Below are 23,511 nucleotides of genomic sequence, written 5' to 3'. Positions count from 1 at the left end.
CCCTGGCTGTCCTGGAGCCCACTAGGCTGGCCTTATTAAACTCACAGAGATCCACCTGCCTCTGCTTCCCAAGTTCTGGGATTAAAGGTGTATGTACACCATTACTGCCTGACTGGCTTTCAGTTTTGTTTTCTGATCATTGAGGTACTTAATGGTGTTGTATGTGACTTGGATAGACAAAATGCTGTTTCTAAGCATAGTATAGTTTATTTTGTAAGTACTTTTAGGTCTTTTGCAATAGGAGGGTGTTAGCTGTTACTCTGTCTGCTTAATAAACATTAGGTTTAGATCCATAGTCATTTCTCTCTAAAGTAATTAATACTATGCATTGAAATAGAAAAAGGGAAACAATGAATTTGTTCTTTAGAATGAATATTCTAGGACCATTGCCTATAATGTTTGATAGTTTACCATATAGATCTATATTTTTGTTGGGAGACCACATAGAAGAATAATTTTATGTTATACTTATCGATTGTTATTTTATACCTTTCCAAATAAAGCAATTTGGTATTCAAGAATCTGTTGCAGAAAGATCTCCCATCTTTTCTCTTGATAGAAATTTTAAAGCCTTAATTCTTTTGGACTTGCTTCCAACGTAGAATTCTATATTATGCCTTTGACTTTAAATTCTTTTTTAATCTGCTAAGTCCCCCTTTTCTTTCTGCGATTCTCTGAAGCCTAATTAATGCTTCTTCATGAGTGAAATTTATGCCTGAAATTGAGTACCGTATCCCAGCTTGCTTGTACTAGCTCTTTCCCTTATTAGTAGAATTACCAGCACATGTTTCCTTGAGAAGTACTTTCATGTTATTTCATGTGATATTTATCGTTCCAATGGGCAATAGTAGGCAGGAATATTCTTAGAGTAAATCAAAGGGAGATTGGTATTCAAGTTTTGCCATAGGTTCCTGGATGCTATGGCTCATGCTGTTACTCCATTCTGAATACACATAGACCTGCTTGTATCTTGGGCATACTACTTAGTGGCATTGCATTGTCTTCATCCATGCCTTGCTTTTTTTATGGAACTGGAGATTGGGCTATATGTTCCTGACTCTTCATTCATAAAGTGCCTTATTCTCACTACAGAAAGTGATTTTTGAGTATTCAGTTGACCAATATGTGAAAATTACTTAGAAGAGTGCAGCGGCAGTGAAAGTCGGCTGCAGCATCACACCAAATTGTTTTTTCCTTTAGTTTTGCCAAGTTAAAGCTAATTCTTCAGATCNCCCCCCCCCCCCCTTCCAGGGTTTCTCTGTGTAGCCCTGGCTGCCCTGGAACTCACTTTGTAGGCCAGGCTGGCCTCGAATTCAGAAATTCACCTGCCTCTGCCTCCCGAGTGCTGGGATTAAAGGTGTTGCGCCACCACGCCCGGCTCAGATTTTTAAAGGAAAGATTTTATAATATAAAATTTTATCACCCAAAAGAGGTCTTAGGTTACTTCTTGAGTTTGATTTATGTTGAATTAGTTATCTTTCCTATTTTGTGGGGGATTTCTTATAGTCTTCTTTGCTTAATTGTTATTTTTTTCTAACTTTTGTAGTGCTGAAGAATCTAAACAAGGCCTTGAGCTTGAGAAGCAAGCACTCCACCAGCTGCACTAACCATATTTCTAGCTCTTTGTCTTCCTTAAAGAATGTGACACAAAATAATTGTTGAAATGGCTTATAGTATGTCTTTTAATGTATTAAGATCCAGAAGGATGAAAACATGTACTGCCTACCACTAAATCTAGATCTTGGTTAGTTGATTAAACTTGGGTCATTAAAAACAGTATAATGTCATACCATTACAAACTGAATCTTAGTAATTTTGCTGGAAACAGTTGTGTTTTGCTTGTTTTCTAAAGTAGTCTTATGTATGTGTTCTCCAACAGGGCATTCTTAGCAGGGTTACAGAATCTGTTAAGAATATTGTACCAGGGTGGCTACAAAGATACTTCAACAAGAGTGAAAATGCCTGCAGCTGTTCACCAGATGCAGATGAAGTTCCACCCTGGCCAGAAAGTAGAGAAGATGAGCATGCGATTTATGCGGATGAGAACACAAACACTGATGATGGGAGAATCACCCCTGACCCTGCAGGCAGTAACACAGAAGGTAAATACTGTGGATATTTGGTTACAAAGTGTAGATCTTCCTAATTTAAATATCTTTATATTACCTGAGTGTGATAGCATCTGACCGAGTAATATGTAAATCCTGTGTGGAACATTTGGAATCAAGTTCACACTGAGTATGTTTATTGAGTAGTTTTTAAAAATATTTGTGTGTATATGCACATGGGCTGGCATGCCACAGCGTGTTGTGTGGAGATAAAGATCAACACGTGTGTGATGGAGTCCTCTCTTTCTCCTACATGAGTCCCCAGGCATTGAACTTGGGTCACTAGGCTTGCCAGTCCCCTTTATTGCTGTGGGTTTTGACAGATGTAGTTAAAATGTTTTTTGAATAAATAACTGACATAGACTAATCAGTGTTGATGTAGTTAGTAATGTATATTCCTATCTAGTTAGCCTATAAAGATAAATAGTAAAATGGTTACTTAAAAGAAAATGTTAAGTCTAGTGTCCATAGTGTCATAGTTAGGGTTTCCATTGCTGTGATAAACACCATACCCAAAACCAACTTGGAGAAAGGGTTGCTTTCATTTTATAGCTTATATTATCCAGAAAAGTTAAGGCAGGAACCATGGAGAAATACTCCTTACTGGTTTGCTCCCCATGGCTTGTTCAGCCTGCTTTCTTATGTACCCAGGACCTCTATTTCTAGAGATGACACTTCCCATAGTGATCTGAGCCCTTCCATGCCATCAACTGAGCAGATGCACCAACCCAATTTGGTGGCACATGCCTTTAATCTGAGTTCTCTGAAAGCAGAGGCAGGTGACTCTGTCTTAACCTGTTGTGGATAGCTCTGGGGCTGTTATTTGATGCTAATTCCATTCTCCGGTGAGGGGTTGTGAAGAGGAATGAGTCAGCACTCAGGTGAATCCTGTAAACCTGCTTCCCAACTTAATCTGTAAAATAAAGGCTAGAACGGGTGATTGGGCAGAAAAAAGGGAAGGTGGAGCTGAAAGTGGAGAGAGAGAAGAAAGAGAGGGAGAGAGAATGCTAGAAGGAGGTGGAAGGAAAGCAGAACAGAAAACCAGGTGGCCTGGAGAGTTCTAAGGGGTCTCATACATGGGGAAGATGGTAGTGTAGTGGTAGATCTGCCCAATCTAGGTGCACAGCTTTTATTCATATTGAGCTGTGTTTTCATTGGGGGGCATATTTGGGTTGGAGAATTACTGCAACATTAAACCCTCCCCTCCACCCTTATCCCTTCCCCCCACCCCACCCCCCAAAAAGGTAAAAAAGTACCATAGGGTTGCCCATAGGCTAGGCTACTCTGGTGGGTGAGTTTTCTTAGTTAAGGTTCCCTCTTCTCCAATGACTCTAGCTTCGGTCAAGTTGACATATAGTAGCACTGTAGTAATACTCGGTTTCACATAGTCTTTGAAATTTTGCTGGCTTTTATTAGGATAACTTGAATTTTGCTGTCTCTACTTTTCATATTCTCTTTTCCAGTGTTACCAGCAACACTGTTGAGGCTTTATCTGGTAGATCTCTAAGGAGGTTGCTTCCATTGTGCTTCCTGGCCAGCCAGATGGGGCCCAGGCTTTCTGTTTTTTGATAGAGATTTTGGTGAGCACTAGTGTGCCCATAGTAGAAGAAGCCCCATTCCCAGTTTGATGAGCGTACTAGGAAGGATTAAGTAACCTGCATTTCTAATATATATATATACACACACACACACACACACACACATATATATATGTAAAATTAATGTATTTTCATGATCACAGTGGAATTAATTAGAACTTATATTTTATTAAGTTACTAAAGTTTTTGGTAGATTGTAACATGTGACTTGTATATCTTTGCAAATTTTAAATGCAAATTATGGGGGTTAAAAACTAGAAGATGCTACTACAGTATGCTTAATATTGCCTCTTAATATTGGTAAGGTTTCATACATACTAGTCCAATAAGGGAAATCTTGAGAATGTCCATGTTTCCTCTGAGATAAGGTTTCAGGCCACTATGCTAAGGATAGCCTTTGCCGATGCTAAGGCAAGCACTCTTAACACTGAGCCGTAGTTCTGGCCATTTTGAAGCAGATAGATAGCTTTTGATTTCTATGCAAACTCAGCAGCACTGTTTCCTCTCTTTTACTTAGATTTGCTCTTGCTCTTGTCTTAACAGTCCCAAATAGTTCTTACAATGCTCCCTGCTCTTTCTCAAGGCATTTATTTGATTCTGCAGTCAGTGTATATGGAGTCAAGTACCACTGATAACTTTTTTTTTAACACAAGGGTGAATATAGACCTTGCTAGATAGAGCCAAACATCTGTTTGTATTTATTAATGTGAAACATTTAAATATAGTGTGTTTTCAAAATAACCTTAGAAACATTACTGTTCAATTAGTGTCAAAATGTAGGAAGGTAAAAATAGCTTATATTTTGGTAGTCCTGAATGTTGTATCCTAAAATGAAGTTTTACAAATAATTTATTAATAATAAAAATAGGGCTGGAGAGTATTGAACATTCAGGTAGCTCAGCAACATCAGAATTGTGGCCATTTCAAGTTTCTTCTTTATAGCATTCTGCCCATATACCTCCTGTGTTGGCTTGTGAATATGTTGTGTGAGTGTGTACATGTTTGTGTAATGCCTGTGCATATGCATGTGCAGGTTAGAGGTCAATGTTGTGTCTTTTTCAGTTGCTCTTCACCATTTTTTAAAAAAAGAGATTAGATTGGTTAGTTAGCAAACTCTAGGGATAATCCCCTTTGTCTTGTCTCCCCAGGAGTCGGGTTAGTTACCTTACCTGGCTTTGTATATAGGTACTAGGGATCTGAACTTGGATTTTCATATTTGCACTGTGAGCACACTTATCTTTTGAGCCATTTACCTAGTCTTGGCTCTTAGTGTTGGTAAGATTTTATCCAGTAGGTTAGTAGGATAGACCAAGAAGGAAAACCTCAGTACTGTACATGTCAGTTAGAATTCTGGCCGTAAATGAGTCAGAAGTGAATTATACTTCTGAGCAACTGTCTTGATTTATGCTATCATGATTTATAGTCATCTTAGAAGCATCATTGATGACCAATGTGAATCTGTAAGTTAATAGGGTTATCCCAATTTGTAACTTTTGTCTAGCCTGGTATGGAGGGGAAAGAGTTATTTTAAGCAGCAAAAACTATCTACACTAGATGTAGTAGATTCTGCTGGTGCACTAAATGGTCCTGTTGCTCTGGATTCAGCCACCAGGAAAGCCAAAGCACAAACATGACATCTCATTTGAGAGGAAAGTGAGTGTATGTAAGAGATTATTTTAGAACATAATAAACACTAGCCTTTTGGAAGGCAGTAAAGCTTAATACTTCACTCTTGTACCCTAACTGATTGCTGTATCCTAGTTAGAGTAAAGATTAGTGTTGTATTAAGAGTAGCCTCACTCAAGAAATACAAACATGAATAGGTTTAGTCAGCTGGGGGCAAAATAGTTGTATTTCAGCTCTCGTTCTTCACATTGTCCTGAACGATAAAAAGTCTGTCTCTTGAAGAAAGTATGTTACTTGCTTTGTAGTCCAGATTGGCATTGAAAATGCAAATGTGGTAAAGACTTTTATCGTGCTAGTGCAGTGCCCTTTCTTGGTTTTTATTCATAATGTTAACTTCATTCTTTTAAGAACCATCAACGACCAGTACTGCTTCAAATTATCCAGATGTGTTAACAAGACCTTCTCTTCATCGGAGTCATCTGAATTTCTCTGTGTTGGAATCCCCTGCTTTGCACTGTCAGCCGTCCACGTCCTCTGCGTTCCCAATTGGCAGTTCTGGATTTTCCCTTGTGAAGGAGATTAAAGATTCTACCTCTCAGCATGATGATGATAACATCTCAACTACCAGTGGGTTCTCTTCAAGAGCTTCTGAGAAAGGTACTCAAAGGTCTTTGTAACCATGGCTACCTAGAACTTGCTATGTATACTAAACTGTCCTTGCACTGATAGACATCTACTTGCCTCAGCCTGTTAAATACTAGGATTAAGGGAGTAGGGAACCATCCTAATTTAGGTGTTTTTTGTTTGTTTTAAGATTTATTTTTTTATGTGTGTGTGTTTGTCTGCAAGAGCTTTTGTATATCATATGTGTGCAGGTACCCAGAGAGGCCAGAGGAGGACATTGGATTTCCTACTACTGGAATTCCAAGTGATGGTGGGTGGGTGCTGAGAACTGAATCCAGCTTTTCTACATGAGTAGTAAATGTTAATTGCTGAGCCATCTTTCCAGCCCTCCTTTTTTTGATTGTTTGCTTTTGTTTTTAGAGACAGGGTTTCTCGGTGTAGCCCTGGCTGTCCTGGAACTCATTCTATAAATCAGGCTGACCTCAAAACTCAGAGACATCCATCTGCCTCTTGCCTTCCAAGTGTTGGGATTAAGGCTTTGTGTCTCCACTGCTTGTCTTTTATTTTAGTTTTTAATTTTGATTTTTATTTATAAATATATGATAAAAATCTGGGCCTTAGAGTTTTAAGATTGACACTATTACTACAAATTATAAATTTTTATTTTAGATATAGCTGTTTCAAAGAACACTTCCCTGCCACCTTTGTGGTCCCCCGAAGCAGAACGCTCTCATTCACTCTCACAGCATACTGCCATCAGCTCCAAAAAACCAGCATTCAACTTGTCTGCCTTTGGAACACTTTCCACCGTGAGTACTAACTATAATGGGTATAATCACAAAAGGTTAAGTCGTTTTGCATATAATTTATCACTGTTTTTCTATGCAGTCACTTGGGAATTCTTCAATTCTTAAAACAAGTCAGCTTGGAGACTCTCCTTTTTATCCTGGCAAAACAACATATGGAGGGGCAGCTGCTGCTGTAAGACAGAATAAAGTACGAAGTACACCTTACCAGGTTAGTTTGAGTAGAATTGTTGATAAACTTTCTCATTATTAGAGACTGACTACGAAAACCCAACCGACTTGAATTATGAATCTTGAATTATATAAATCTTAAGAATTATAGAACTGTGAGGCTTTTAAAAATTTAGGGTATGAGAACATTTTAATTGCAGTGAACATACTGATTAATATATGTGTGTGTTTCTAGGCAGTATGACAATTTCACTTTTTAAAATCTCGTAAAAATTACACATAGTAATTGCCTTAATTTTATCATATTTGAATTGTGATAGAGCAGTATTGTCACTACTGCTATTCAAATGTTGAAAAAACCATTTTCATGGCAACAAAATATCTTAGATATTCCTACCATCAGCGTGTATAGTCACTCCCTGGGAGCCATTTACCGGTCTGTATTTAGGACTTTGTCGTTATGTTGTGATGTTAAATGAATTTTGTCATACAGTGTGTATGTAGCCTTTTGAATTGGGCTGATACAATATATTTGTATTACTGTGACTTAGTTTGCACACTTTGATTCCTTTTTGTTGCTGATATTAAGCTGGTATTGAAAAGATATTTTCAGTTTCAACATTCATTTTCGTCTGTCTTGGACATATACTCAGGAGTTTAGATTGTTAAGTCTATAATAAACACGACAGGTATTTCCTGTTGAGTACCACTTTGTTACCTGTAATGTCACTACAGCTGCACTTGCACACTTTGAATTGTCAGGTTTTTTGTTTTAGTCATTCTAATAGGGACACAGTGGTAATTTCGGTTTATGGTTTTAATTGGGTTGTCCTCAATAACTAATGATGTTGAATGTCTTTTTATGTTTTGAAGTTTTTTATCTTACCCTGTTTTGTTTGTTTGTTTTGTTTTTTTCCAGACAGGGTTTCTCTGTGTAACAGAACCCTGGCTGTCCTGGACTTGCTTTGTAGACCATGCTGGCCTTGAACTCAGAGATCTGCCTGCCTCTGCCTCCTGAGTATACCATGTGGCACCACTCCTGTCCCAGAAGTTTTTTTTATATTATGTATTTAAAAATTTTACAAATCTTGTTCATTATAAAATTGGGTTCTTGATGAATTTTGAGGGTTGACTTTTAGTGGTCTAGTTATTTAATTTTTTTAATGAGATGTGTGTTTTATAGGTGATTAGTTGGTATATTTTAATTTTCTTCTGTTTATGCTTTTGGTATCCTATGTATAACTAGATGTCACAGTAGTTTTGAAGAAATTTCGTAGTTTTTTAGGCTTTAATTTAGAGCTGTCATTTGTTTTGGAGTTGATTTATGTCTGGTATAAGGTGTGTCAGCATTGATTTGTTTTACATTTGAGCATTTGTTATAGGTACCATTTGTTGAAGACTCCTTTCTCCATTTGTGTTAATTGCACGAGGTCAATTTCACAACTTGGTTTTTTCTACTTCTCTTTGTTACCTGTCTTTATGTTACGCTGGTACTTTATCTTGATAGCTGGTATAGAGAAAGTTTTTAAATTGGTAATGCCGTTCTCTTAATTTGTTTTGTACAAGCTTGCTTTGCCCCCCACCCCCCTTTCCTTGAATGAAGGCTATGACTATATTAGACACTTAATCTACTCAGCTACAGCAGAGTCCTTGGCTTTCTGTAATTCTTGGAATTTCATAAAAATTGAGAACAGGTTGATTTTTGCAGTGGCTGTCTGGATATTGATTGTGATTACAAGATCAAATGGAGGAAAATTCGTATGACAATTACGTTTTTTAATCTATTAGATGATGTATCTCATATATTTAGAAGCTTTTAAGACTTTTTGTAGTATATAGTATGTGGACCTTGAACATGTTTTGTTAGATTTAGTATTTCATGTGGCTTGATATTGGTCAAGGATAGATTTGTTCAGCATAACTAATTTATTTGAAATACCTCCCAGCTAAGAAAAGTGGTTAATTCTACCAAACATGTAAGAAAGAAATGGATACTGATTCCACACCTTCGTTTTCACATATTTATGAGAAGAGCAGAGCTATTGAAGAGAGCTACAGGCCAACATTTCTCAATAATAGTAGGCATCTTTTCATCAGATACATTTGTAAGTTAGTCAAGTGGGTTTGTTTTAGGAATGCAACATTTGCCCAATGTTAGAAAATGAATGTAATCTGTCTTTTTCAGAAGAGATAGATAAAAAAACATAAACATTTGACAGAAATCCTTCATGTTTGATAAGATTTTTCACCTACTAGATAACCTCACCTGATACTGCACATCTATATAAATCTTCAGGCAGCGTCTGGCTTTCTGATGAAAGGCTGAATGCTGTCCCTCTGAGATTGGGAAAAGAACATGGTTATCTCACTGTTATCCCTGTAAAACATCAGGCTACAGTTTCTAGTCAGTACAGGAGGTGTAAAAATGTACCAAGTGTGCATATTGGAAAAGGACAGTAGTAGTCCCAGTAAAGGACAGTGTGCTTACATTCCTTTCTAAAAGCTACCATAACTGAGCTAGAGATAAGCTAGAAGGCTAATATGGAAAGTCTCCGATATTAGCAGAGTTAGAAATTGAACAACTTTTAGTGAAGTATCATTTGGTGGTTTGTGGTAGTATTCTTCTGAGGAAGGAGCTGTGTCAGCTATGTTTCTTAACCTAGAAGGTGGGAAGATCTATTTCAAATATGAATTAAGCTTATTGAACAGTTCAGACTGACTGCTTAAAGCTAACAAATGGCACAAAATACTTAAGTGTAAAATTTAGTGAGAAGGTATTGCTGGACTCTGACTTGTCAGCTCATGAGTAATGACACAGAAACTTATATTTTGTTATAAAATAGAAAGGCTAATGTTGTAGGTTATACAGGTAGGTGGCTGGATTATACTCTATTTGATAAGCTTTAGTTGAGCTCGTTAGATGCTAAGGTGATACAAATCTGCAAACAGTTCATAAGTCTCTTTTCCTGCTGTCATTTTTCTCATATTGTTTATATTGAACAATTTTTAGTGCCAGATATGCTTATCTGGTGTATCCTTAGAATCTTTCGTAGTATAGACTTCCAAATACTTAAAATTGAAATTTGGTGAGTTTTTATGGTTTTGTTGCTTGTTTTTTACATGATGAGGGATCAAATTCAGAGTGACTTGTTTGGCAGGGAAGTACTCTGCCTGTGAACTACACCTCCAGCTGTGCAAGTGACATTGGGATGAAACCTGTTAATCCTTTTGTAGAATGTAAGAGCTTGGAAACATATTAAAGATTTGTAATTTGGTTCAATTTTATTGATTTACTGATTCTGGGTCCTGAAGCTAGAAGGCTCCATTAAAAAAAGACAGTTCTAGCTGGGCGTGGTAGCGTGTGCCTTTAATCCCAGCACTCGGGGGGCAGAGGCAGGCGGATTTCTGAGTTCGAGGCCAGCCTGGTCTACAAAGTGAGTTCCAGGACAGCCAGGGCTACACAGAGAAACCCTGTCCCGAAAAACCAAGAAAAAGACAGTTCTATTTACCTGGTGGGTATTTGAATGCTTCCTTGGTTTTGTTTCCACAGTCATTAACAGACACCAGGTTCTTAAGACTTAGATACAATATCACAGCTCTTTTGAAAATCGATTGATGTATTTGACATAATTGAAAAACATTAATGCAGTTATTGTGGTTCTTTTAAATAGAAGCTATTTATAAACAATGAGGCTGGCCAAGCATGGTGGTGCTTCCCTTAGCTCCAGCACTTGGAAGGCAGAGGCAGGTGGATCTCTCTTGAGTTTTAGGCCGGCCTGGTCTACAGAGAATTTCAGGACTACAGAGAGAGAGCCTGTCTCAAAAAAAAAGTGTGTTTTATTAAAATTGGTAAGATTTCTGTGTATTAAAGTTAAAGTTTTGTTCCCTAACCCCAATTGTATATTTCTTCTCTCTCTTCCCTTTCCTCCCTGCAACTTCTCCCATTTGTTCCTAACTCCCCTTAATCTCTTCCAAATTCATTGCCTCTTTGTTATGTGTGTGCATGCCCTATATTACTTGTATGTACATGATTTAAGGGCTGACCATTTGGTATTGGATAACCATCGGTGTGGTTTTCCTTAGAAAAGACAATTTCTTCTGATCTTATTGATCCTCAGTTGCTTATACTTTGTCTACAATTGAAACCTTGTGAGCCTTCCTCCTATGTTAGAATGTCTAGTGGTAATATACTTGTTCTAGGACATGTCAGCTATGTTGTTGAGATTTAATGGATGATGGATGTAGCGTCTCTTGGCATTTCTAGGAGACTCAGTCTCAGAGCAAACTCCCTGTAACTGGATCCTGCAGTCTTTCTACACCTTCTTTGCAATAATCCCTGGAGCCTATGGTATAGGAGTTCTGTTATAGCTGTATCGGTAGGGACTGGGCTCCACAACTGTACATTTTGATCAATTGTAGTGGTATGTAATGGTGTCTGTTACAAAGAAAAATTTCCTTAATGGGAGATGAGAACTGCATTTACCTATAGGTATAAGTATATATACCCTTGGGTAGTTGGCTAGGTTTCCAGTATGAGGCATAGTTTCCCTCTTGTTGAGTGAGCCTTAAGTCCAGTTAGAAAGCTCTTGGCTACAAGGTTCACAGATGGGGTTAGTCTGTACTGGTAGTTGTAGTTCATAGTCATCATAGTTGGACTGATAGCTTCTCTCCTTTGGAAGCTGTCCTCAGGGAGAAAGCTTTCACATCAGATCTAAAGCTCTTCAAGAAATAATCTATTTGAAGATGTCTTTGTTGTACTAGTTATGGTAAATCAAGTCATATTTATAAAATTTAAAATTTCTATTACATTAAAAATCTTCAATCTTTTGGTAGTTATTTGAGTTCTAATGAAATATTTAATACTCAGCCTTACAGATGTCTTGATTTGTCAGTGTGTTTTTGTTTTTTATTGAATATCTGGGTTAAGGTATTGCTAGAAATTTTATGGGTTATCCTATTCTCATCTTAGAACACATGGATAAAATTTTCTTTAGGACAGTGCTGTGGTGTTTTGAATAAAATGGCCCCCAAAGCCCCATAGGAAATGCCACTATTAGGAGATGTGGCCTTTTTGGAGTAGTTGTGGATTTATTGGAGGAAGTAAGTCACTTTTACCTGCTCCTGCCTGCTGATCCAGATATAGAGTTCTGCTCCTTCTCCGGCATCATGTCTGCCTTCAAGCAGTCATGCTTTCTGCCATGAACATAATGGATTAAACCTCTGAAACTGTAAGCCAGCCCTACTTAAATGTTTTCCTTTATAAGAGTTGCTATGGTCATGATGTCTCTTCACAGCAATAAAACCCTAAAACAAGTGCATTTGGTTGGTTTTTTTTTTTTTTCCACTTCTGATTTTTAAATTAATTCAATTGTCAAGAGAATTAGGTTTCAGTAATTGCATAGCCTATGTCCTCTCTGATAAGTAAGTCACTGTTAACATAATCTTATTTTATTTTGAATATTTTTTTTCATTGCATGACATATGTACCTTGGAGTATATGTTGCAGCAAGTCCATGTTAAGGACTTTTATTTTCTAGGCTCCAGTTAGAAGACAGATGAAAGCTAAGCAGCTCAATGCACAGTCTTATGGTGTGACCAGCTCAACAGCACGGCGGATACTGCAGTCATTAGAAAAGATGTCGAGCCCTCTTGCGGTAAAGTTTGAAATCATGAGATGTAATGCAGCAAAATTTGAATTTAGTGAAAAAGTCTTAATTTTGTTGTTAACATTTTTTTTTGTTATTGTAATGTTAACAGGATGCAAAAAGAATTCCATCTGCTGTTTCTTCTCCTCTGAATTCTGTACGTTAACTTTTAAATCTTACATGATATAGCTGTTTCTCAGTTTCCTACCTATTTTAACACTATTTCTCTCCTTTTTTTCAGCCTCTTGATAGGAGTGGGATAGATAGCACAGTTTTTCAGGCAAAAAAAGAAAAGGTAAGCTGTGTAAAATGTCAGCAGCTTTGTTGTGTTTACAGTTAGCAAGTGCATAGATTGATTCACAGTCACTAGGGAACATGTTTGAAAAAGGGACTGCTTTTACTTTGAGCTTTGTAGCTTTTCTGGCAGCCTTGGGATGGTCAGTAAAGGAAACACATTCAGTGTTTTCTGGGATTTTTTTCACCCTCATGTTGATGACAGTCTTTGGCTTACTCTTAATCATAGGTAAATAAAGATAGGAGTGAAAAAGTCTCAGATGTTTAGGCATTTGAGTACAGTATACTTATGCTTTCATTGAAATAGCATGTTCAATCTTGTGCATAACAGACCTTCAGTTTTGGTTTTACAAGACTGGGTTTTCTGTCACTCTTCTGGGACTAGCTCTGTAGGCTAGGGTGGCCTTGAAACTCAGAGGTCTGGCTTCCTCTGCCTCTGAGTGCTGGGATTGAAAGCATCTGCTGGCCTGAGCTTCATTTTTGATATGTATTTCATCATCTAGTCCCCCCCCCCCCCTTGGAAGAGTGAATTTCTAGGGTTACCTAGATAAAAAGTACCTCAGACCCAGATTTAAATCATATAACTAAAAATATAAGATTATGCCGTAATATAAATTGTCAATAAAAATACTATAAGTGGTTGAATATAGTTTAAGTTTGAGTTGCGGGAAATCAGAAAGCTGGAGTGCAGTATTATTCATGTGTCACATGTGACAATTTCCTCATTGGGGAAGGAGAGAGCTATAGAGGCTTCACAGAAGGCTTTTTTCCTGGAAACCAGCATTCTTGGCAGCTGTGACTGAGTAAAGACCATCCATGGTATGACAGTTCATGGGCACAGTGGGTGTTCTTGACTTTATAATAGTTTCACACCTACGGGATTTCAGGGTAGCAAAGGACTATTAGCAAAACACCAGGTCATGTCTCAGTCTGGAAGTCTTAATATAATGCTTTATCAGTTAGACTCAACATTATAAGGCCTTTGGTTTTATTTGTAAAATAATGGTAAACTGCTTTGAAGAATTTGCATGTGTTTAGGAATTAGAAAAATTTTATAGCTAGTTTAAAAATATTTAATTTTTTAATAAATGATTTTATTTGTTTGTATTTTTCTGCATGTATTGCATGCATGTGCACCATTACATGCCTGGTATCCTTGGAGGCCAGAAGAGGGCCTCAGTCTCCTAGGAACCTGAGGTGTAGATGATTATAAGCTGCCACAGAGGTGCTGGGAACTGAACCCACCACTGGTCATCTGTCTAGTCCTTGTAAAAAAAATCATTTTAATTCTTGATTAAAAAAAATATAAACAGTGGTTTGAGAAGATGGAGAAAAATAAATTTTAACCATGTCCAAAATTCATCTTATCTAAAGTTGTTCAGTTGTCTTGAATATTGTGTAGTTTCATGTTACATTGGTATAAATGTTCTTGTGTGTGAAAAGCCATGGAATCTGAGGTTAAAATGTCAGTTTGTCTGCAAAATACTTTAGAATTTTATATATATTTGCATATTAATAGATTTAATGTCTTTGGTTTGTCAGCTTTTTTCTATTTATTTGCATCTATGTATTTCTCAAGGAAGTGGTCTCTAGGTCACATTAACTATTTTGAAAATGTTTGTTTTGATTTCTGTTTTCTTTTAAGGTGGACTCTCAGTATCCCCCTGTTCAGAGACTAATGACCCCAAAGCCAGTTTCCATAGCAACAAATAGAACTGTGTATTTTAAACCATCTCTGACCCCATCTGGTGACTTAAGGAAGACTAATCAAAGGATAGATAAAAAGAACAGTGTGAGTTTGTTTATTCTGTTTTCTTAAGACAGTGTCATGTATCTGGTCTGGAAATCAGTAGATAACAGGGTTAACCTCACATTCGCGTCGGTTACATTGCTTCTATCTTTCAAGTGCTGGGTTATATAGGTGTGCATCAACCACCACATCCGTCTGAGAATATTTATTTTTATCAGTCTATTTTTTTCTTTTTTAACCAATCTTTGAATATTGCTTGGAGTGAATAAAAAAAAAAAAAGCAAAGTAGAGGACCTGGTGTCATCTGGTAACTGTATGGTGTATGATGCCTGTCAACTAGTAAAGAGTTAGAATTGGTATCCCTTCAAAATAGCCTTTAGCTTGATCAAACCCTAATTGGTGTGTGTGTGAATTTCATATATTCATTGCCTAGATAAGTTTTTACTTATCTGTGAGTTTTATTTGTGTGACTGATTTCTAAAAGGTTTCAGATGTCATCTCTTTTGACGATATTTAACTGTATTAACTCATCTTAAAAAGAAAAAACTTACACATTTTTTTATCTGCTTCTCTAAAGGAGAACCCAAAGTTTAGATACTGCTTTTGATTTTTTTCTCCCCCAGATCACATAAAAATTTATTTTTTTGAGATAATTTCTGTACCATCAAATTAAGTATTTGATGTTTATTCTTTAGTGGTTTAACATCCGTAGGTCCATAGGTGTTAAGCCAATACTTGGTTAAATTTTAGAACATTTTCATCACCATTTCCTTCCTTGAGTCTTGTAATACCCGTGTCTTCAGGGTAGCAGCTGATGATTATTTACCTGCAGCAGATATGATTGCTTTTAAAAGCAGGATACTATTTCATAAAATGGGTTTATGGAACTTTACTCATTACTTGGGGATTTTCGGGTCTTTTCACTGTTTGCTCTAATGTATGATGCTGCTATAGAGTTAGATAGGTGTACTTTTGTGAGTACAGATTTTTATTTTTCTTAGATCTTTGCCTAGGAGTGGAAAAGACAAGGCCAGTTGTCAAAATGGCTCACATTTTGGGTTACTTGTGTCATACTTTAAATAAAGTGTTTTGAGTTTACTGTTTGTCCTACACTCTTTTTCCAGTCTCATAAAACAGCTTCTTGAAAATCTTGTAAAATTTTTTGATCAACTTTACACTTGGTAGACTAGTGTAGCGATTGCCCAGGTACTAACTTGTCTTAGCTTATTAGTCATTAATGTTTTGCCATGTTAAGATATCTTTATTCAAGAGAAAAATTATTATTATTATTATTATTATGTCAAGCCTAATTACTTGTCAGGGCTTGTGAGGCAAGTGCTTTACCACAGAGCTACATCTCAGCTTATAAGAAAAGTACTAGTATTTGACTATATTTTTTTCCCTCTGTTTATTCTACAAATTAGGTCTTCCTCTATGTAATAGGTAATAATGTTCAAATGCAAGAACAGAATCTTGGTGCAGCACAAAACTACAAATTTTATTTAGATAGATGTTAAATAGTGACAGACATCTCCCAAGAGAAATCTCCCAAGACTGTGACTTGTAGTTGTCATCTGTCTTTGTCTCCATTAATCTAGAATATTTTTGAAAAGACGGGTTAGTTACTGTATAGAATGTACAGCAACACTAGATTGTCCCTGGTAGTACTATATTCTGGTTATTTTTGGTTAAACCTGAAGGAGGGCTGCGCTCTTCTCAGGGCTCAGATAGAACATACCTACTTTTGATCCCATTTAGCATTATTGAGAATTTTTGCCTCAAACTGTTTGCTAATGCACTGTGGTAGATTTATAATTACATTGTTTTTCTGTGTATTAAATGACCCTTACTGTAGAGAGTTTTCTGTGTTTAAGTGAATCCTTAATTATAGAGTTGGTTACTTTGATGCTTATCTTCCCCTGTACTTGCCTTTGAATGAACTCTTTTTCTATACTCCATCATTTTGAGCATCTTATTTTTTATATTCCGACTCTTGTGTATTTCTGGCTCTCTGATCCTGTAATTGGCCATTTCTATAGGGTACCTCAGTTCTGTTCAGTTGGGAGTACTTTACATCTCAGATTCTGTTCTTGTAAAGTTGTCTTATCATTTATCGTGGCAAAAAGAAGTTGTTCCCTAAAACTCAGTATGAACTTTGTACTAGTAGATGTGTGACATTTTGTATGTATGCTCATATTACAGTGTACAGTACAGTTGTAACTTTTGGTTAACATTCGAAGACTATCTAAATTACATATACTAAGGCTCATTAAAAATTAAATTTCTAATTCCAAATATTAAGATTTATAGATAAAAGGATGTTATTAAGAGGATTTGGATCTGTGGGTGTAGCTTTCAGTGGTAGAAGTACTTGCCTTGTATGTTTTAAGGCTGAGTCAATCCCAGCACTGAATAAAGAAAAAATTTAAGCCGGACATGCTCACTCTTGTAATCCCAGCACTTGATGGATGGAGGCAAGAGGGGAACTATATTTCAAGTTCAGTCTCAGCTACATACTGAGTTTGATGCATGCCTCTCATTGCTACCTCACCCCCCCCATAATTATTTTAAATAAAATTCTTATACTATTTTTTCTTTCAGACTGTAGATGAAAAAAGTATCTCAAGACAAAATAGAGAACAAGAAAGGTAATGATATCTCATGCTGCAAGTGGAGTTTTTTATATTTAGTTTGTAAGGTCCATATTTATAATGGTCTTGAAGATGAAGAAAATTAAAAGTATATTTATGTTGTTAGTGAGATGGCTCAGCATGTCGAGGTACTTTCTACCAAACCTGAAAACCTGTGTTTAATAACTAGAACACACATAGTGGTAGGAGAAAATTGACTGCCAAGAGCTTTCCCTTTAACCTTCACAAGCTGTCCGTGGCAAGACCATGTGTGCTTACGTGCCCGTGAATGTATAGATACATAAATGTAGAAAAAAATCTAAAGTATATTTGGCTATACCCTGATTGTTTGAATATTCATTTAACAGTTTCTGGGACAAAATAATATAATTGTTCTAATTTTCTTTTTATTTGCTAGTGGCTTTTCATACCCCAATTTCAGTATTCCTGCAGCCAATGGTTTATCTTCTGGAGTAGGTAGTGGAGGTGGCAAGATGAGAAGAGAGAGAACACATTTTGTTGCTCCTAAGCCTCCAGAGAATGAGGTAGGCTATCTTTTATAGAACTGGGAAATGGCGGGGGTTAAGTGAGACCTATAGCAATGGGGCGTGAAGATTATCTACCATTGAAACCATCCTTTAGACTGTGTTGGTCTAACACCTGACCTAGAAGCCTCAACTTCATGAATTGCATAAAATGGCCTTTAAAAGCCCACTTTTTAAAAAAAATTATTTATTTATTTTTATGTGAGGTAATCCCATTGAAATGATTGGATTCTCTGGTTACTGCCTTAGGGTTTTGCTTATTTCTCAAATGTACATATGATTAACACTATGTACTCTTTCTGTAATATTTCATGTAAAATGGAACAATGGGATTTAAATTCTCTGCTATTTATCCTTTGTGCAGATTTACTACAATTAATCCATTCTCTCATCAGGGTACATTTGGGCTGATTCCCAGTATGTGCTAAGGTGAATATTTATACACTTCTCCTTTGCCATGTGCAGTTTGGTCTGGAGGATATTTACCAGGAATGGGATTGTTGGACTTCAGGGGCTGACACATCTTTAAATGTGTTTGACTTTGCTATCATTCTCTTCACAACACTCCACATGATCATAGATGGATATTTAAAAAAAAATTTTCTTTACTAGCACTTGGTTTTGTTTTGGCTCGTTCAGTGTGATAGCTAAAAAAAATGACATGGGGCTTTATTTGCATCTTGTTTACTGGGAAGGAGGAGTCTTTTGTATGTGTTCTGTGACCATTGAGGTTTTCCGTCATTATTTTCCTATGGGATTGATTAATTAGGATTAGTTCTTTTTGGACTGGTGAGGTAGCTCAGTGGGTAGAGGTGCTTGCTGCCAGTTAATTGGTTAAATTGACTTTCTGTCTAGAGTTTGCTCGTTTTTTTAACTACTTTTTGAGTTGGAACAGCTTGTTTCAGTCTTTTAAAATTGATTTCATCCGAGCTAAATCATTTAAGGCCTTCACCACCCTTTAAGATGTTCAACTTACTTGTTCCTTTAAGTTTTGGAATGTAGGGCTTTGTAAACTTTTCTGTGTAGAGGTGCTTTGAGCGCATATTATTTCTTCACATCATGTGCTTGCAATGCCCATGGAGGTTGGAAGAGGGCACCAGAGTCCTTCAAACTGGAGTCATGGACAGTGAACCACCATCAGTGTCCATGGGACACTGTGTGTTGGGAACTTACTGACTGAACTCAGGCCCCCGCAACAGCAGCTGATGCTTTTAACAACAGAACTAACTAAACCACAGGGTCTAGGACTTTCCAGCTCTAGGGCTTAATGCTTTGACTTTACTTGTTTCTGATTACAATTTCTCATTATGCTTATTGACCTGTAGTGTTCTAGAAGTGTATTTTGAAGTTTAAAACTTACATTTCATTGATAGTGATGTGTGATTGTGGTCACATGTATAGAGATCATAGGACATCAGGCATTGATCTTTGCCTTCCACTTTGTTTGATGCAGGGTCTCTTTGTTGTTTGATGCTGTTCATGCCAGGCTAGCTGGCTGGTAAATTTCTAGGAATTCCCATCTCTGCCTCCCATTTTGTTATGGGAGCAGTGGGAATACAGACAGTCTGCTGCCTGTGGTTTTATGAATTCAGGTCAAACGTGTTTTTTCTCACTGAGTTATCTTCCCTAGCTCTGATTATATTATTTGAAGTTGGATTTAATATCTGTTGGTGTTTGATTTTTGTAGATTGTTGTGGGAGTGACAGTTTTTTCACGCACTCTATTTTTTTTCCTGGCTAGTTATACTTCTTGAGTACCAGAATGAAAGCCTGAGCAGTGTAACATATTGTTGGGATTATGCTGAGAGCTTAGTTGCTGGTCTGGGGATTGTTTCTGCTTGTCACTGGAGTGTTGTGAAGGGACAACATGTCCCTGCCTTTTTGAAAGAAAACTTGAGGTTTGAATGCCCTTTGAGCATAAAATATGTACTTTTTAAAGCTTTTTTTGTCATACTAATTTGCTTTTTTTCCTAAAAGGTATTTATTTTTATATATATGAGTATACTGTAGCTGTCTTGAGACACACCAGAAGAGGGCATCAGATACCATTACAGATGGTTGTGAGCCACTATGTGGTTGCTGGGAGTTGAAGTCAGGACAGGACCCCTGGAAGAGCAGTCAGTGTTCTTAACTGCTGAGCCATCTCTCTAGCCCCTGATTTGCTTTTCTAAAAAATTTTTTTATGTGTTTATATATGGGGAGTGTGTATGTGGTTGTACTACTAAGACTATATATGGCTTTGTTTCATAGTAATATGAAATACAATGGAAATGAAAATACAATTAAATGTAATACAAAGGAAGACATTTTCCCCCTTTTAAAAATACTTTTTATTATGTGTGTGTATGTGTGTGTGTGTGGGCAGTCAGTGTTTGCCATGTGCATGAAATTTAGAGGACAACTTCTAGGAGGTGGTTTTCTTCCACTTTGGGTTCTGGGGATAGAACTTGGGTTGTCAGTATGCGATTTTACCCACTCAGCCAACTCGCTGGCTCTCTTATTTTTATAAGATTAGAAATTGGTGCTGAAATTAGGTTACATGGCAGTTGGTGGCACAACTGGGAATTCAAGCCTTCTTTAGGTTTTAATTCAAGAGCTCTTGTTAATTTTGCATGGGGCCTACTTTCTTCCTATTTAAACTTGATCATAGCTACATCAGTTCTCTTTGAAAGTAGTAAATAAAAGCATGACATGAAAGATGACATCCTTACAAAACATGCTGTGTTTTAGGAAATGGAAGCACCATTGTTACCGCAAATCTCTCTACCAATCAGCAGTTCTTCACTGCCCACCTTCAGTTTTAGTTCCCCTGTGATCTCGGCTTCTCCTTCACCAGTCAGCTCTTCTCAGCCATTACCAAACAAGGTATAGAACCACTGTATAAGTGAGGTGATTTCTGTTTTTATTCTTTAATCCAATTCTTTTTTTAAAGTTGTTTTCACTATAAAAATCACTAACTCTAAGGGAAAAAAAATGGAAAAAATACTGGGGAGTTGGTGCTGGGATTGATTCTAGGGCCCTTCTCATGTTGAAGAAGCCCATCCTCCACATGCTAAGAAGTGTGAATGATGTTTTATGTTTTTAAATGTATAAATATACACGGGGAATATTTGCATCTCGTATAGTCTACACTAGACCAAAGTGAGAGAGTTGTTCTCCAAACAGTATTTCCAGTTGGGGGTGGTCGGGGTGGGGCAGTTACTAGTCAATATTTTGTTTTAAATAAAAGTGATTTTTAAAGTTAAATGGAATAAGAGTACTATTATTTCTTTGAGATAATCTTCTTAAAGTCTATTTTATTGTTCATTCTTCTAAAGAGCGTTTTCTGTGTGTGTCATTTTTTTTTACCACTCAAAAAAAAAAAACCAGGTACAGATGACCTCTCTGGGCAGCACGGGCAGTCCTGTGTTCACATTCTCATCTCCCATTGTAAAATCTACGCAGGCAGATGTGCTCCCTCCAGCATCTGTAAGTACCAAACAAGAACAGTTCATGATTGATTTCAGAGCCATAGTGTATTTAAAAATCATTTTTTACTACCATTTCATTGGTAGTAAAACAACTTCTCCAACTTTAAAAACAGATAGTGTTATAGGAAACAAATGTTTTATATTTTTTAGTACATATTTAGATAATGCGCGTGTGCATTTTCTTCTGTGTAAGTTAGGCAGTTAAAGTGAAGATGTTCTGTTATTACCAAAAAGTACATTTACTTGCATTCATTTATATACGCTAGAAATTTAACATGATATACATATGTATGTCCATATTCAGAGTTCCTTCATAGTTTCAGACTGTCCTATAATGGTGATTAATTTCTGTCTGTTGTAGATGAACATTAAGTCCTAAAAGTCCTTCTCTTCCATTGCTGAAGAACTGGCTTAATTGACTAGGCATGCACCCCCACCCCTAGTATTAGTCCCTGCTTATGTTAGAAGGTACTCTACCCCTAGGTTTTATTCTGAGAGGGCTGGTTTGTTTTGTTTTGCAAGAGAGTCTAAACATCTCTGGCTGTCCTGGATCAGAGATCCTTGTCTCTGACCTGATCAAAAGACCTTGGCAGCTATATCATATTATGTTTAAATCATCTCTAATTAATCAAATGAACAGGGTCTATTTTGAGTATTGTTATGTAATATATTTTTTTCTTGTTATTGGGAAATATTTGGGTAAGAATAATAAACAATGTTCATATTTTGTAAACTTCCACTAATATATCATCTCTATATGTTGCTTTTAGATTTTTTTGTTTTGCTTTGTTTCTTTGAGACAAGGTCTCACTGTATAGCCCTGGCTGGCTTGGAGCTCATTGTATAGACTCATTATGTAGGGTAGTCTTGACCTGGAAGAGCTCTACCTGCCTTTGCTTCCCAAGTGCTCGGATTAGGCCACCCCTGGCTTGTTTTCAGGTTTTGGATGTATGCTTGTTTCTTTTGTTCTTGTTTTGTTGTTTTGGTTTTGTCATAGGTAGATAATAAAGATAATTTTTTTTTTTAAATCTCTGAAGTCCATTTCTTGTTCCCCTAACCTCATATATTTATAAGGTATTATTCAGAATTCAGGAGGTAGGGTTATTAGAGTTTTATGAGTATTTTATGTAATGTTTTAAAAGAAGAAAATGTTTAAAGAATGAAAAATGCCGTCAGAGACATGCCATACTGTTAATACCTTTTTTCATTCATTTATTCAAGATAGAATCTGGCTGTGTTGCCCAGGCTGACTTCAAACTGGGCTCAAGGACTTTTGTCTCCCTTAGCTTCCCTGATTAGATACTTGGTTCATGAATTTTAAATCTAGGAATTGGAAAATAGGAAAAGCTCTTTACTTATGATTGATGAAATTTACTATACTTTTTGACTTAATCTAAAACTAAGTTCTGTTATTTGTTTCACAATTACTCTGACACCTGAAAAATACCTTTTCTTGTTATAGATTGGATTTACATTTAGTGTGCCTCTTGCAAAAACTGAATTTTCTGGCTCTAATAGTTCTTCAGAAACAGTTTTAAGTAGTTCAGGTAAGTGAAAAAATATTTCACATTCTTTACAAAACAAAATCCAAGCCTCTGTTAGAGTAGCACTTCAAATTCTCCTTTGTTTATTCTTAAAAGTGCCTTCAGTGAAATAGTGAAAGCTATTCTAACAGGAGGGTTTTTTTATTATTTTTTTTCTTTTTATTATAGTAACAGTTTGGTTTACACTGAGCTGGTCATAATAGTATATTTATTCACTTAGTCAGAATAAGGTACTAAGTTTTTTGTCATTGATGTCTTATTACAGCTATGGGCTTGTCTTATAGTTATGGTGGATCTAGTCTTTGTTTTCTTTGTACTTTATAGAAGCATTTTTATTTATGTATTATGCTGGATTCAACAGATTAATGATACATAGTTTCTGAACTGAAGAAACATCATTAAGTGCATAAAATAATCAAATCATTAAAACAGACTTTTGGAGTGGTGGTGGGTTTTGGTGTTTGGGAAATACAAAAACATTGAGTTTTAGGTCAAGAATTTTGAGCAAGGGTATTTTACAGGAGAAGGAAAGGGAAACAGGGCAGGAACAGAAGTGCAGCCAACTTACACTTATTTGCACGTGCTTTGTCATGAGGCTGGAGAAGAAACATTAAGTCCTAAAAGTCCTTCTCTTCCATTGCTGAAGAACTGGCTTAATTGACTAGGCATGCACCCCCACCCCTAGTATTAGTCCCTGCTTA

At 36.6% G+C, this 23,511-nt stretch overlaps 1 protein-coding gene across 3 annotated transcripts in view; it reads left to right on the top strand.

The window, feature by feature from the left end:
- Nup153 (nucleoporin 153) overlaps positions 1–23,511 on the top strand; it is a 63,837-nt gene that overhangs the window by 18,351 nt on the left and 21,975 nt on the right. For 2 of the 3 annotated variants that reach the window (XM_021180145.2, XM_021180144.2), the window contains 13 exons: positions 1,880–2,102; positions 5,741–5,989; positions 6,626–6,765; positions 6,845–6,973; positions 12,471–12,587; positions 12,691–12,735; positions 12,820–12,873; positions 14,518–14,664; positions 17,224–17,270; positions 17,671–17,797; positions 20,527–20,661; positions 21,166–21,264; positions 22,729–22,813. In XM_021180145.2, coding sequence (XP_021035804.1) covers positions 1,880–2,102; positions 5,741–5,989; positions 6,626–6,765; positions 6,845–6,973; positions 12,471–12,587; positions 12,691–12,735; positions 12,820–12,873; positions 14,518–14,664; positions 17,224–17,270; positions 17,671–17,797; positions 20,527–20,661; positions 21,166–21,264; positions 22,729–22,813 — 1,597 coding nt within the window. The remainder of the gene's footprint in view (positions 1–1,879; positions 2,103–5,740; positions 5,990–6,625; positions 6,766–6,844; positions 6,974–12,470; positions 12,588–12,690; positions 12,736–12,819; positions 12,874–14,517; positions 14,665–17,223; positions 17,271–17,670; positions 17,798–20,526; positions 20,662–21,165; positions 21,265–22,728; positions 22,814–23,511) is intronic. The other variant, XM_021180146.2, reaches the window with a different exon arrangement.

This window comes from Mus caroli, chromosome 13 (genome assembly GCF_900094665.2).
Source record: "Mus caroli chromosome 13, CAROLI_EIJ_v1.1, whole genome shotgun sequence".
Classification (NCBI taxonomy): Eukaryota; Metazoa; Chordata; class Mammalia; order Rodentia; family Muridae; genus Mus; species Mus caroli.
This window is presented reverse-complemented; position numbering and strand designations above follow the sequence as displayed.